We start from the raw sequence: 15,777 nt of genomic DNA on the forward strand, positions 1-15,777 counted from the left end.
GAGAATTTGTTGGTCATTCCAGTACCAGGTATGATATTGTGGCCATCACAGAGATGTGGCTAAAGGATGCATGTCTCTGGGAGCTGAACGTCCAAGGATACACGGTGTATCAGAAGGATAGGAAGGTAGGCAGAGGGGGAGGCGTGCCTTTATTGGTAAGAAATGATATTAAATCATTAGGAAGAGGTGGTATATGATTGGAAGGTGCGGAATCTTTATGGGTTGAGCTAAGAAATCGCAGGGGTAAAAGGACCCTGATGGCAGTTATTTATAGGCCTCCAAACAGCTACAGTGATGTGGACCAGAAATTACAACAGGAAATAGAAAAGGCTTGTCAGAAGGGCGGTGTTATGATAATTGTTGGGGATTTTAACATGCGAGTGGATAGGGAAAATCAGGTCGGCACTGGATCTCAAGAGAGAGAATTTGTAGAATGTCTGCGAGATGGCTTTTTAGAACAGCTTGTTGTTGAGCCCACTAGGGGATCGGATGTACTGGATTGGGTATTGTGTAATGAACCGGAGGTGATTGGAGAGATTGAGGTGAAGGAGCCCTTAGGAGGCAGTTATCATAACATGATTGAGTTCACTGTGAAATTTGAAAAAGAAGCCGAAATCTGATATGTCGGTATTTCAGTGGAGTAAAGGAAATTACAGTGACATGAGAGAGGAACTGGCTAAAGTTGACTGGAAAGGGACACTGGCGGGAAAGATGGCAGAGCAGCAGTGGCTGAAGTTTATGCGAGAAATGAGGAAGGTGCAAGACAGGTATATTCCAAAAAAGAAATTTTGGAATGGAAAGAGGAAGCAACAATGGTTGACAAGAGAAGTCAAAGCCAAAGTTAAAGCAATGGAGGGGGCATACAAGGAAGTAAAAATTAGTGGGAAGACAGAGGATTGGAAAGTTTTTATAAGCTTACAAAAGGATACCAAGAAGGTCATTAAGAGGGAAAAGATTAACTATGAAAGGAAGCTAACAAATAATATCAAAGACGATACTGAAAGCTTTTTCAAGTAGAAAAAGAGTAAAAGACAGGTGAGAGTAGATATAGGACCGATAGAAAATGATGCTGGAGAAATTGTAATGGGAGATAAGGAGATGGTGGAAGAACTGAATGAATATTTTGCATCAGTCTTCTCTTAGGAAGACATCAGCAGTATACCGGACACTGAAGGGTGGCAGGTAAGAGAAGTGTGTGCAGTCACAATTACGACAGAGAAAGTACTCAGGAAGCTGAATATTCTAAAGGTAGGTAAATCTCCTGGACCAGACGGAATGCACCCGCGTGTTCTGAAGGAAGTAGCTGTGGAGATTCCGGAGGCATTAGCAATGATCTTTCAAAAGTCGGTAGATGTTGGCATGGTTCCGGAGGACTGGAAGATTGCAAATGTCACTCCGCTATTTAAGAAGGGGGCAAGGAAGCAAAAAAGAAATTATAGACCTGTTAGTTTGACATCGGTGATTGGGAAGTTGTTGGAGTCGATTGTCAAGGATGAGGTTACAGAGTACCTGGAGGCATATGACAAGATAGGCAGAACTCAGCATGGATTCCTTAAAGGAAAATCCTGCCTGACAAACCTATTACAATTTTTTGAGGAAATTACCAGTAGGCTAGACAAGGGAGATGCAGTGGATGTTGTATATTTGGATTTTCAGAAGGCCTTTGACAAGGTGCCACAAATGATAACAAGATAAGAGCCCATGGAATTACGGGAAAGTACATACGTGGATAGAGCGTTGGCTGATTGGCAGGAAACAGAGAGTGGGAATAAAGGGATCCTATTCTGGTTGGCTGCCGATTACCAGTGGTGTTCCACAGGGATCCGTGTTGGGGCCGCTTCTTTTTACATTGTACATCAATGATTTGGATTATGGAATAGATGGCTTTGTGGCTAAGTTTGCTGAGGATACAAAGATAGGTGGAGGGGCCGGTAGTGCTGAGGAAATGGAGAGTCTGCAGAGAGACTTGGATAGATTGGAAGAATGGGCAAAGAAGTGGCAAATAAAATACAATGTTGGAAAGTGTATGGTTATGCACTTTGGCAGAAGAAATAAACGGGGAGAGAATTCAAAGTTCTGAGATACAATGGGACTTGGGAGTCCTCGTACAGGCTACCCTTAAGGTTAACCTCCAGGTTGAGTCGGTGGCGAAGAAGGCGAATGCAATGTTGGCATTCATTTCTAGAGGAATAGAGTATAGAAGCAGGGATGTGATGTTGAGGCTCTATAAGGCGCTGGTGAGACCTCACTTGGAGTACTGTGGGCAGTTTTGGTCTCCTTATTTAAGAAAGGATGTGCTGACGTTGGAGAGGGTACAGAGAAGATTCACTAGAATGATTTCAGGAATGAGAGGGTTAACATATGAGGAACATTTGTCCGTTCTTGGACTGTATTCCTTAGAGTTTAGAAGATTGAGGGGAGACCTCAGAGAAACATTTCGAATGTTGAAAGGCATGGACAGAGTGGATGTGGCAAAGTTGTTTCCCAAGATGGGGGAGTGTAGTACGAGAGGGCATGACTTAAGGATTGAAGGGCACCCATTCAGAACAGAAATGCGAAGAAATTTTTTTAGTCAGAGGGTGGTGAATCTATGGAATTTGTTGCCACGGGCAGCAGTGGAGGCCAAGTCATTGGGTGTATTTAAGACAGAGATTGATAGGTATCTGAGTAGCCAGGGCATCAACGGTTATGGTGACTGGGACTAAATGGGAGAATGGATCAGCTCATTATATAATGGCGGAGCAGACTCGATGGGCCGAATGGCTGACTTCTGCTCCTTTGTCTTGTGGTCTTATGGTCTTATTCCAGCACTGCACGGTTAGAAGATGATTTCTCTCTCCAACTTGGGTTGAACTTAACTGTAAGTGTGATGCCAGATCCCACCTTGCAACTCATTTGAAATGCTGTCCTGCACTCATTGATGGATTTTGTAAATCTTTTTACAGGTTAAAAATGACAAAGAATTTGTCTACGGGAATCTCGAACACAACACACCAGTTTTGCTGTCTCTGTCCAGATACTGAAAAAGTGGAGCAACGGATTCACTCGATCATTCCTCCTGCTCAGACAGTGGAAATGGATTCGCTCGCCCATCTCAACTGAAGGTACGTCAGCAAGTTCACACTGAGCAAGGCCATTCATCTGTTCTGTGTGTGAGAAAGGATTCAGTCAGTCTTCCCACCTGTGGACACACCAGTCAGTTCACACTGCACAGAGGCTGGTCATCTGCTGAATTTGTGGAGAAGGATTTATTTGGTCATCTGACCTAATGGCTCACCAGCGAGTTCACACCAGTGAGCAGCCGTTCACCTGCTCAGACTGTGGGAAGGGATTCACTTGCTCATCCACCTTAATGATACACCAGCGAGTTCACACTGGGGAGCGGCCATTCACCTGCTCGGACTGTGGGAAGGGATTCACTCAGTCATCCCAACTGAAGGTACATCAGTGAATTCACACCGGAGAGAGGCCGTTCACCTGTTCAGACTGCGGGAAGGGATTCACTCGGTCATCCGACCTACTGCTACACAAGTCAGTTCACACTGGAGAGAGGCCATTCACCTGCTCAGACTGTGGGAGTGGATTCACTCAGTCATTCACACTAATGGCACACCAGCAGGTTCACACTGGGGACAGGCCGTTCACCTGCTCGGACCGTGGGAAGGGATTCACTTGCTCATCTAATCTGAAGGTACATCAGCGAGTTCACACTGGGGAGAGGCCATTCACCTGCTCAGAGTGTGGGAAAGGATTCACTCAGTCATCCAGCCTACAAGCACACTGGTCTGTTCACACTGGGAAGCGGCCATTCACCTGCTCAGACTGTGGGAAGGGATTCGCTCATTCATTTCAACTGAAGGTACATCAGCGAGTTCACACTGGGGAGAGGCCATTCACCGGTTCAGACTGTGGGAAGGGATTCATTCAGTCATCATCCCTCATGGCACACCAGCGAGTTCACATAGGGGAGCGGCCGTTCATCTGCTCGGTGTGTGGGAAGGGATTCACTCGGTCATCTAAACTGCAGAGACACCAGCGAGTTCACACTGGATAGAGGCCAATCGCCTGCTCAGACTTTGGGAAGTAAAGCCATTAAACATAGAAACATAGAAAATAGGTGCAGGAGTAGGCCATTCGGCCCTTCGAGCCTGCACCGCCATTTATTATGATCATGGCTGATCATCCAACTCAGAACACAGCCCCAGCTTTCCCTCCATACCCCCTGACCCCCGTAGCCACAAGGGCCATATCTAACTCCCTCTTAAATATAGCCAATGAACTGGCCTCAACTGTTTCCTGTGGCAGAGAATTCCACAGATTCACCACTCTCTGTGTGAAGAAGTTTTTCCTAATCTCGGTCCTAAAAGGCTTCCCCTCTATCCTCAAACTGTGACCCCTCGTTCTGGACTTCCCCAACATCGGGAACAATCTTCCTCCATCTAGCCTGTCCAATCCCTTTAGGATCTTATACGTTTCAATCAGATCCCCCCTCAATCTTCTAAATTCCAACGAGTACAAGCCCAGTTCATCCAGTCTTTCTTCATATGAAAGTCCTGCCATCCCAGGAATCAATCTGGTGAACCTTCTCTGTACTCCCTCTATGGCAAGGATGTCTTTCCTCAGATTAGGGGACCAAAACTGCACACAATACTCCAGGTGTGGTCTCACCAAGCCCTTGTACAACTGCAGTAGTACCTCCCTGCTCCTGTACTCAAATCCTCTCGCTATAAATGCCAGCATACCATTCGCCTTTTTCACCGCCTGCTGTACCTGCATGCCCACTTTCAATGACTGGTGTATAATGACACCCAGGTCTCGTTGCACCTCCCCTTTTCCTAATCGGCCACCATTCAGATAATAATCTGTTTTCCTATTTTTGCCACCAAAGTGGATAACTTCACATTTATCCACATTAAATTGCATCTGCCATGAATTTGCCCACTCACCCAACCTATCCAAGTCACCCTGCATCCTCTTAGCATCCTCCTCACAGCTAACACTGCCACCCAGCTTCGTGTCATCCGCAAACTTGGAGATGCTGCATTTAATTCCCTCATCCAAGTCATTAATATATATTGTAAACAGCTGGGGTCCCAGCACTGAGCCTTGCGGTACCCCACTAGTCACCGCCTGCCATTCTGAAAAGGTCCCGTTTATTGCCACTCTTTGCTTCCTGTCTGCTAACCAACTCTCCACCCACACCAATACCTTACCCCCAATACCATGTGCTTTAAGTTTGCACACTAATCTCCTGTGTGGGACCTTGTCAAAAGCCTTCTGAAAATCCAAATATACCACATCCACTGATTCTCCCCTATCCACTCTACTAGCTACATCCTCAAAAAATTCTATGAGATTCGTCAGACATGATTTTCCTTTCACAAATCCATGCTGACTTTGTCCGATCATTTCACCGCTTTCCAAATGTGCTGTTATCACATCCTTGATAACTGACTCCAGCAGTTTCCCCACCACCGACGTTAAGCTAACTGGTCTATAATTCCCCGGTTTCTCTCTCCCTCCTTTTTTAAAAAGTGGAGTTACATTAGCCACCCTCCAATCCTCAGGAACTAGTCCAGAATCTAACGAGTTTTGAAAAATTATCACTAATGCATCCACTATTTCTTGGGCTACTTCCTTAAGCACCCTGGGATGCAGACCATCTGGCCCTGGGGATTTATCTGCCTTCAATCCCTTCAATTTACCTAACACCACTTCCCTACTAACATGTATTTCGCTCAGTTCCTCCATCTCACTGGACCCTCTGTCCCCTACTATTTCTGGAAGATTATTTATGTCCTCCTTAGTGAAGACAGAACCAAAGTAATTATTCAATTGGTCTGCCATGTCCTTGCTCCCCATAATCAATTCACCTGTTTCTGTCTGCAGGGGACCTACATTTGTCTTTACCAGTCTTTTCCTTTTTACATATCTATAAAAGCTTTTACAGTCCGTTTTTATGTTGCCTGCCAGTTTTCTCTCATAATCTTTTTTCCTCTTCCTAATTAAGCCCTTTGTCCTCCTCTGCTGAACTCTGAATTTCTCCCAGTCCTCAGGTGAGCCACTTTCTCTGGCTAATTTGTATGCTTCTTCTTTGGAATTGATACTATCCCTAATTTCCCTTGTCAGTCACGGGTGCACTACCTTCCTTGATTTATTCTTTTGCCAAACTGGGATGAACATTTGTTGCAGTTCATCCATGCAACCTTTAAATGCTTGCCATTGCATATCCACCGTCAATCCTTTAAGTGTCATTTGCCAGTCTATCTTAGCTAATTCACGTCTCATACCTTCAAAGTTACCCCTCTTTAAGTTCAGAACCTTTGTTTCTGAATTAACTATGTCACTCTCCATCTTAATGAAGAATTCCACCATATTATGGTCACTCTTACCCAAGGGACCTCTCACGACAAGATTGCTAATTAACCCTTCCTCATTGCTCAAAACCCAGTCCAGAATACTCTGCTCTCTAGTCGGTTCCTCGACATGTTGGTTCAAAAAACCATCCCGCATACATTCCAAGAAATCCTCTTCCTCAGCACCTTTACCAATTTGGTTCACCCAATCTACATGTAGATTGAAGTCACCCATAATAACTGCTGTTCCTTTATTGCACACATTTGTAATGTGTGTCAGAGGTAATTTTTTTACAAAGAGCATGGTAGGTGCATGGAATGCACTGCAGGATGAGAGGGTAGAGGTGCATACAATGCGATCTTTTAAGAGACTCTTAGATATGTACATGAAGCTTAGAAAAATAAAGGACATTGCGGTAGGAAAATTCTAGGCAGCTTCTAGAGTAGGTTACATGGCAGGCAGAGTATTGTGGGACAAAGAGCCTGTAATGTGCTGTAGATTTCTATTTTCTCTGTTCTATTTGTTATACCATGGATGTCTGCTTGGTAAATGTTCTTAAGCCGTGAAGCAAACGTTGTTAGAAGTTTTCCTTTTTGCAGTATTTTTCTATTGTCATTGTTTTTTGGTATTCCAGATAGCTGGGTGTCAAGAGTCCTGATGAAGGGTCTTGGCCCAAAACGTTGATTCTCATCCATAGATGCTGCCTGACTTGCTGAGCTCCTCCAGCACTTTGTGTGTATTGCTCCAGACATCCAGCATCTGCAATATCTCGTGTCCCAGATACTGGTATGTTTATCGAAAGGACACGCAGGCAGGGAAAGAGGGTGCTGTGGCTCTGTTGGGAAAAAATCAAATCAAATCATTATAAAGAGGTGACATACGGTTGGAAGATGTTGAGTCATTGTGGATAGAACTAAGGAACAGCAATGGTGAAATGACCCTGATGGGAGTTTTCTGAAGATTCCCAAACAGTAGGACGTATATTATCCACAAATTACAACAGGAGAAAGAAAATGCATGCCAAAACAGCAATGTTACAATAGTCATGAGAGATAGTCATGCAGATATATTGGGAAAATCAGGTAGGTGCAGGATCCCAAGAGGGTATTTCCTACGATGCCCTCAAGATGGCTTTTTAGAGCAGCTCCTGGTTGAGCCCAGCTGGGGACCAACTATTCTCCATTGGGTGTTGTGCAACGAACAGGAATTAATTAGAGCACTTAAGGAGAAAGAACCCACAGGGGCAAGTGATCGTAAAATATTGGAGTTCATCCTGAAATGTGAGAAGGAGAAGCTGCTGTTCTCTCTGTACACCCATGATTGTGTAGCCAAGTTTCCATCGAACTCAATATATCAGTTTGCTGATGACACAACAATTGTAGGCCGTATCTCGGGTAATGATGAGTTTGAGTACAGAGAGGAATTTAAGAACCTGGTGGCATGTTGTGAAGACAATAACCTATCGCTCAACGTCAGCAAGACGAAGGAATTGGTTTTTAAATCAGAAGGAGTAGTGAAAAGCACGACTCCATTTACATCGGTGGTGTGCAAGTGGAACAGGTCAAAAGCTTTAAGTTCCTCAGGGTCAATATCACAAATGTCCTGACTTGGTCCAACCAAGCACAGTTCACTGCCAAGAAGGCCCACCAGCACCTTTACTTCCTGAGGAAACTAAAGAAATTTGGCCTGTCCCCTAGAACCCACAGTCATTTTTATAGATGACCGTAGAAAGCATTCTTCTAGGGTGCATTACAACCTGGTATGGAAGTTGTCCTGTCCAAGACGGGAAGAAGCTGCAGAAGATCATGAACATGGCCCAGCACATTACACAAACCAATCTTCCGTCCGTGGACTCACTTTACACCGCGTGTTGTTAGAGCAGTGCTGCCAGGATAATCAAGGACACGACCCACCCAGCCAACACACTTTTCGTCCCTCTTCCCTCCAGGAGAAGGCTCAGAAGCTTGAAGACTTGAACGGCCAAATTTGGGAACAGCTTCTTTCCAAATGTGATAAGACTGCTGAATGGATCCTGACCCAGATCTGGGCCATGCCCTCCAAATATCCGGACCAGCCTCTCGGGTTTTTTTGCACTACCTTACTTTCCATTTTTCTATTTTCTATTTATGATTTATAATTTAAATTTTTAATATTTACTAACTTTTACTATTTTTAATATTTAATATTTGTAATCCAGGGAGTGGGAAGCACAGAATCAAGTATCAGTGTGATGATTGTATGTTCTAGTATCAATTGTTTGGCGACTATAAAGTATATGTATTCCAGGTCAACCACTCACCTCCTACCCCTGTCACCATTTCCACCTTCCCACCTCCCCCTCACCTGGACCCACCTCTCACTCCCCAGCTCTTGCCCCATCCCCACCCCTCACCTCTTTTCTCGGACTATTTCCCGTCCACTCTCAGTCCAGAGGGAGGGTCTCGGCCCGAAATGTTGACGGTCCATTTCCCTCCACAGATGCTGCCCGACCCACTGAGTTCCTCCGGCAGTTTGTTCTTTGGTCTGTATAACCCGTGTTAGTGTGGGGAGCGGGATTTTACAACATATTCCCGGTACAATCTCAACAAAACACAAATAATTGTCACTTTGCCCGGACCATTGGCCCCGCTTGCAGGGCAACAGTCTGCCGGTGTTTGCCCCCCAATGTGGTGAATCGCCACCACCGTGGGCTCAGACATTTCCACAGATGAGCCCCTCCTGTCCCCACCGGGACAAACATCCTGTCCGCCCCCTCTCTCACCGTCTTCATCCTTTCAATAAAATCCCCCTCTCCCTCCCCGGGGAACCGGCATCAAACCGACGGGCCGAGCGGTCTCCTCCTACCTCTCAGCGATACATCAGACTCCGGCCGCAGGAGACGCTTCACAAACGCCCCAACTTCCCTCGGAGGGAAATGGAAATAAATCAGAAAGCGGACATTTACTTTGGGATTTTGTTCCGATTTGACGGGCAGGTCGCAATGCGGCAGGAGACCGGGTAACGCCCTCTCGGCTGGTCCGCCTCCACTATTGGGTGTAACAGTGATTGACATCGCTTCGCACCAATGGGAATAGCGCAGCTCTGCAATCAATTCAATTCCTCTGTTGACTGTTCGGGTGGTGGGCGTGCCTCGCGCTCAGTAGCTCAGCCGTTAAACCGAAAAAGCTCGAGCACAGCAGCGCGTGTGTGACGTAAGGCACCGTGCTCGTGACAGCAGATGCAGATACGGGGAGACCATGGGTGACGTCAGGCGCGTGCGGGAGGGGCTGCTGTGTGACGTAACGTGAGGGGAGAGCTTCAATTTTAAAACACCTTTTGTTGGGTCCGATCTGGAACAACAAAATTAAATTCGGGTTTCATCGGGAGCGGATCCGGTGTTGTGAGATGTGTCCGGCTGTGCCGTGTTGTTGGTGGAGTGGGCAGCGGGGTGTTTGTCTCCGGGCTCTCCTCAGCCCCGGTTTTCACTTTGCGACCGAGCCCGGGCCGTGGATCAATTCCTTGTGGTTCTGCAGGGGGTTTGGGGCGAAGGGACAGTCTGTCTGTCTGTCTGTCTGTGTGGGTCGGGGTTATGAGTGGGTGTGGGTGTGGGTCCCGGGACACATTAACTTGTAAACACCGGACCATCTGGTGAATTGGATCAGACAGCTTCGCTCGCCTGTCCTTTCAGGAAACAACAATTCTCTCTTCATATTAATGACTGTCTAAACTTGCTGTGAACAAGATTATGTGTTACAAGATTGTGAGTTACAGAGTCTAGGACAGCTGTCACCGTCATGGGCTGCGAGTGCAGACAGGGATTGGGGTCACTGAGCTGTATATCAGAGAAGGACACGGGTTTGTACAGCCTCCTGTGGGGTAGAAATGTCCACACGGTGAATTCGGATCTGCTGGCACATCGGGAGTCTGAAAGGGAAAGGGAATAGGGAAGGTGCTGAGCAGAGAGTTTTTAACAGGGGAACCTGTTCAGGGGTGGAGGGGTACAGGAGCTGTCTGATAGATCGTTTTTAATTGTTTTTTATAATCTCACAGATGGTGACTGAGGAAGGAGCTCGTTGACGGAGGATATCCGGAGGCGAGCAGCTCAGATACGGAATCAGGAATTGAATTGCATTGACTTAATTTCTTACATCCATCAGGAGTAAAAATCTTTACATTACGTCTCCATCTAAATGTGCAACGTGTAATCATTGTAATTTACAATAAATAAAATAGACAATGTAATATAGTGTACACTCAGATCAGCGTCAGTTCATCAGTCTGACGGCCTGGTGGAAGAAGCTGTCCCGGAGCCTGTTGGTCCTGGCTTTTATGTTGCGGTACCGCTTCCCGGATGGTATCAGGAGAGTGACAGTGTTGTGATTTTCTGTGTCACGGGTACAGACAGTCGTCTCAAGTGAGGAGTTTGTGTGGAGATGCAGCTTCTCTGGAGGTGGAGGAAAGAGGACACACCAACAGGTGGAACCAGCTGTGGGAAGACATGGTTTGTCAGGTCTGACGATGAGCTGAATGTACCATAACCTTCAGATTGAATCAGAAAACCATTCTGAGGTTATTTGACATGTCAGAAGCAGGGGAGATGTGATCACATGTGCAGAGGGCAGGGGTTGTGTCTCCATGAGACCCTCAGTGAGACGGTTCAAATTACAATGTGCAGGGATGAACTTTAATCACTGATTCTGACACAGTGAGAGGGTTAGTTCTGCCGTAAGGAGGAAACATGAATGGAGAAAGAGACAGGAACTTCATCAATTCTACACGGGTCCTATTTATCAGCACTTGGCTCTTAGCCGACTGTATCTCAGCAGTTTCTTTCTTTTTTCTTTTCAAATCTTTTTATTATTATTATATTATTCAAAAATAACACGAGTACATCAAATTAAGCAACACAATGTCTAGAGGAAAAAAAACATTATTTTAAAGATTGAAAAATGTTGCTGATAATTTAAAAAAAAACACTACTAAGCAGAAAATCTGGGATAAAACCCCATTAGGTGTACAACCCGGAGCCATGCGTCATACAAAAAGCCTCTAAAAATAAACATCAAACCGCCAGCAAGAAAAAAAATATATACCAAAAATTTACAATTAGATCATGGAGGAAATCTATCAATTAACTCAAATGATAATAACGAGCAAATGAACCCCATCTTTTCTCAAAATCAAATAAAGGTTCAAAGGTTCGACTTCTAATTTTCTCCAAACTAAGACATAGCATCACTTGAGAGAACCATTGTGACAAAGTGGGAGCTGATGTATCCTTCCACTTCAACAAAATTACCCTCCTAGCTATCAATGTAACAAATGCAATAACATGATGGTCAGACATAGAGATATCACGGATATTTTGAGGAATTATTCCAAAAAGCACAGTTAATTTGCTAAATTGTAAATTAATTTTAAGTGCTTTAGAAATTGTCGAAAAAACTGACATCCAGTACTGTTCCTGTATAGAACAAGACCAAAATATGTTGTCATCGTCCGGTCCATAAAGACGGTATTCCGGTTCACGGTCCGGTCCATCGACCCCTGATCCAGGTTTTCCTGTCTACACTGGACATCTGGTAGATCATCAAGTTTCGGGCCGACCAAAGAGCGTCTTTCACCGAGCTGATCTGCCAGCAGCACCGGACGTTTTTTTGTGTGTTTTTTTTTTTGGAGTTCCAAACAATCACACTTTATCTAAACAGTACAATTCCAAATTCAAATACTTTAGGTCAACTGCCCACACTCAGTGATTTTAACCGTGGGTTTTGGTGTTCCATTCATGGTGCCACAGCTCTCCATCTTCCTTACCACATCCATTCCTTCTACCACAGATCCAAACACAACATGTTTCCCATCCAACCAGCTGCTCCCTGTGATGCATATGAAGAACTGGGAACCATTTGTATTTGGTCCAGCATTGGCCATGGACAGGATGCCTGGCCCCGTGTGCTTCAGCTGAAAATTCTCATCTTTAAACTTCTCCCCATAGATGGACTTGCCTCCAGTGCCGTCATGTTTTGTGAAGTCGCCACCCTGGCACATGAAGCCAGGAATGATTCTGTGGAACGTTGAGCCTTTGTAACCGAAACCCTTCTCGCCTGTGCATAATGCACGGAAGTTTTCTGCAGTCTTTGGGACAATATCTGGTCTTAGCTCCATCACTAGGCGACCCTGGGGTTTATCCTGAATAGAGATGTCCATAAAAACCTCGGGGTTTTTGCCGGCCATGGTTCTGCAGTTTCCGAGGTCGGAGAAAAACGCAAGCGGCAAGCTGTACACTGCCTTTGTCACTTTGTGACGATGCAGCCAAAAAGCGGAGAAGCGATACCCACAACTGTCCGGACCCTTTCGGATCCTGCTAGTCTTCCCTCTATTAAGTTAGACCGACTGTCTGCAGGACACCGATTTATCCTACTTCTCTCCAACGTTTGAAGTAGGTTTGGTGTAATTTCTCTCAATCTTTGACAGAAGTTGTCTTTTTCTCCCTCGTCGCGTAAGCTCTTTTGGAATATAGCTGATCGTGTAAAATAGCTGATATTTCACCAACCAAATGAGAGAGGCGGACCTGGTGTGTATGAATACTCCTCCTCTCAGCTGATAGTCCTGTCGAACTGTTCCGCCCGCCCTCTCTAGCGTCTGATGTCAGTGCAAGCACTCATTTAAGGAGGTATTTCTTAACTTACAGCAAAAGTCTGGAGGAAGAAACGCCCCACGAGAAGGGTGCACCATCTGTGGAGAATTCCCAAGGAAGTTAGGATGCTATATCTTTGAAATAATATACGTTGTAATGAGGATTAATTAATTGATGGTAGTCAAGAGGACTGGGAAAGTTTAAAACTACAAGGTATGCCACAAAAATTGTAAAGAATGTGGGACACATAAGAAAATTATTAAAAATATTGATGGGGTTTTTACCGAAATACAAGTAAAAAGCCAAAAGTAATGTTGGTTTTTGAGGCTTATTGTAAAATTGGGAATGAGAAGTTACAGATTCTAAATAATGAAAGTAATAACAGATTGCAAAGGTCTGTAGGGAGAGGGATTTTTTTTTTTTTATCAGTGAAAAAGAACAGGACAAATTTGTATCTTTACAAATGAGTGGCATCAGAGATAGTGGATGCATTGGTTGTAATCTGAGGAGACCGGATGTATGTTCTCAAATTTGTTGAAAATATAAAGATAAGTGGCTTATCAGGTGATGCAGAGTACACAAGAGCCTGCAACGTGATGAGCACAGGTTAAGTGGATGAGCAGGAAAGTGGCCTTTGAAATATAATATAGAACAAAATATGAAGTTGCCTGCCTGCTCTGGAAAGAAGAAAGACAAACCTGATTGTTAAATAGAGAGGTGTTTAGAGAATGTTGCAGTGCAAACTCAATCTCTAGCACACAAAAAGGGTGTGTAGGTTAAACAAATATGCAGAAAGGCCAATGGAATGTTGGCCTTTATTGTAAGGGTTATGGAATACAAGGGTAAGGATATTTTGTAGCAACTTTATTGGGAGCTCGTGAGACAACACCTGGCGTTCTGTGTACAGTTCAGATCTCGTCTTTAATAAAGGACATACTTGAATCAGGGGATTCACATATAGGGGCGAGGGGTGAGCGTGTAGGGAACAATGACAAGTGATCTTACTGAAGCAAGATTCTGAGGGTGTTGTCAGACAAGATGCTGAGACGATGTTTCTCCAAGTGAGGATATCGAGAAAATGGGATATAGTTTGAGTAATTGGTTTCCCATTGATCAGGAGATGAAGACGAATTTCTTCTGCAGGTTGTGATCCTTTGGAATTCTCCACGTTAAGAGTTATGGTAGAGCCATAGAATATACAATATATTGTAGGCATATGAACTACATGGAAATCTACAGGTGCAGAGAGAGAGTTGGAAAGTGGTGTAGAGGCCAAAACCAGATCAATAATGATCTTATTGCATGGGGAAGCAGGGATGAAGAGCCATTTGGCTCATGCTCTGTTTCTGATGCATTTAACTCAATGGATCATTCAGAAGTTTTGCAATGTACACAACTGTTTTGTATTTGATCATAGGGTACAATTGGCACGTTGGAGAATCCATCTACTTGGGCACCTGAGTGAAATGAGGCCTGGGATTTGAGATTAAATTTAAGCATGATGTAAAATGACATAATTTCAGACAATATTAATGATTTGCGAACTGATACCAAGTTCAGTCTTTGATTAATTTGATCTGCCTTCCCACAGAGCCTGACGTGGGGATGCCCGAGGCAGATGCTGATGGGTTTTTCCAGCAGCTGATAGCAGGAGTGGTAAGTGCTCCTCATCATTTATCCCTTTGTTTTAAGTGAGTGTTTATGACGTGCAGCAGCAGTTTTCTCTATTTCGACGTACATTACTGAGCATGATCATAGATGGATTGACCTGCCCATGTTTGCTCTCGAAGAGCTTTGTCTGCCAGAATTGAACTAGCACTGTAACCAGCAGTAAGGAGGTTAACAGTGCTTTGTCCCAATTTTCAAATGAGATCAATTTTGGAGCTCACCATAGTTCCCTTTGACAGTAAAATGCTGTTCATGGATGGGTGACCTCCCAAAGCATCTTCAGAAGTTTCATCATTCTTCCAGGCCAGCCTTCATACTCAACTTTCATATCGGCACTGGAAGTCTAGTGTGCACCCAGATTAAGTCACAAAATATTCTCTGAACCGATTGTCCAGCAATTGTATCTGACTAGTTCTGCCAGAAATCTGTTCCATTTGTACAATTGATATTTTGTGGACTTGCAGAATTAGAAAAAGATGTAAATTCAGAATACCTGATTTATATTTGTCTTTGCCTACTTTCAGGAATATCTTCGCAGCAATGGAATTACACACAGGGACATCAAGCCAGAGACTCTGTTACGTGATGACCAAGGTATAAGGATGCAAATCTCTTCACTTTTATTGTGTAATAGAACAAAAATTGGGTATCGTTATGCCTTATTCACAGCATTTCAGACATTTAGACAACAGGTGCAGGAGTAGGCCATTCAGCCCTTCGAGCCAGCACCGCCATTCACTGTGATCATGGCTGATCATCCACGATCAGTACCCAGTTCCTGCCTTATCCCCATAACCTTTGATTCCACCATCTTTAAGAGCTCTATCCATCTCTTTCTTGAAAGCATCCAGAGACTTGGCCTCCACAGCCTTCTGGGGCAGAGCATTCCATACATCCACCACTCTCTGGGTGGAAAAATTTTTCCTCAACTCTGTTCTAATTCTTAAACTGTGGCCTCTGGTTCTGGACTCACCCATCAGCGGGAACATGCTTCCTGCCTGCAGCGTGTCCAATCCCTTAATAATCTTATATGTTTCAATAAGATCCCCTCTCAGCCTTCTAAATTCCAGAGTATACAAACCCAGCCGCTCCAATCTTTCAACATATGACAGTCCCGCCATCCAGGGAATTAACCT

The 15,777-nt window shown here is 44.6% G+C and overlaps 1 protein-coding gene across 1 annotated transcript; it reads right to left on the minus strand.

The window, feature by feature from the left end:
• Positions 1 to 11,295: 11,295 nt before the first annotated feature.
• On the minus strand, positions 11,296 to 12,619 carry LOC140207639 (peptidyl-prolyl cis-trans isomerase-like). The gene has a single exon (XM_072276194.1). The coding sequence runs from the start codon at positions 12,568 to 12,570 to the stop codon at positions 12,067 to 12,069; it is 504 nt and encodes a 167-aa protein (XP_072132295.1). The 5' UTR covers positions 12,571 to 12,619; the 3' UTR covers positions 11,296 to 12,066.
• Positions 12,620 to 15,777: the final 3,158 nt, after the last annotated feature.

Source organism: Mobula birostris, chromosome 13 (assembly GCF_030028105.1).
Source record: "Mobula birostris isolate sMobBir1 chromosome 13, sMobBir1.hap1, whole genome shotgun sequence".
NCBI classification, from domain to species: Eukaryota; Metazoa; Chordata; class Chondrichthyes; order Myliobatiformes; family Myliobatidae; genus Mobula; species Mobula birostris.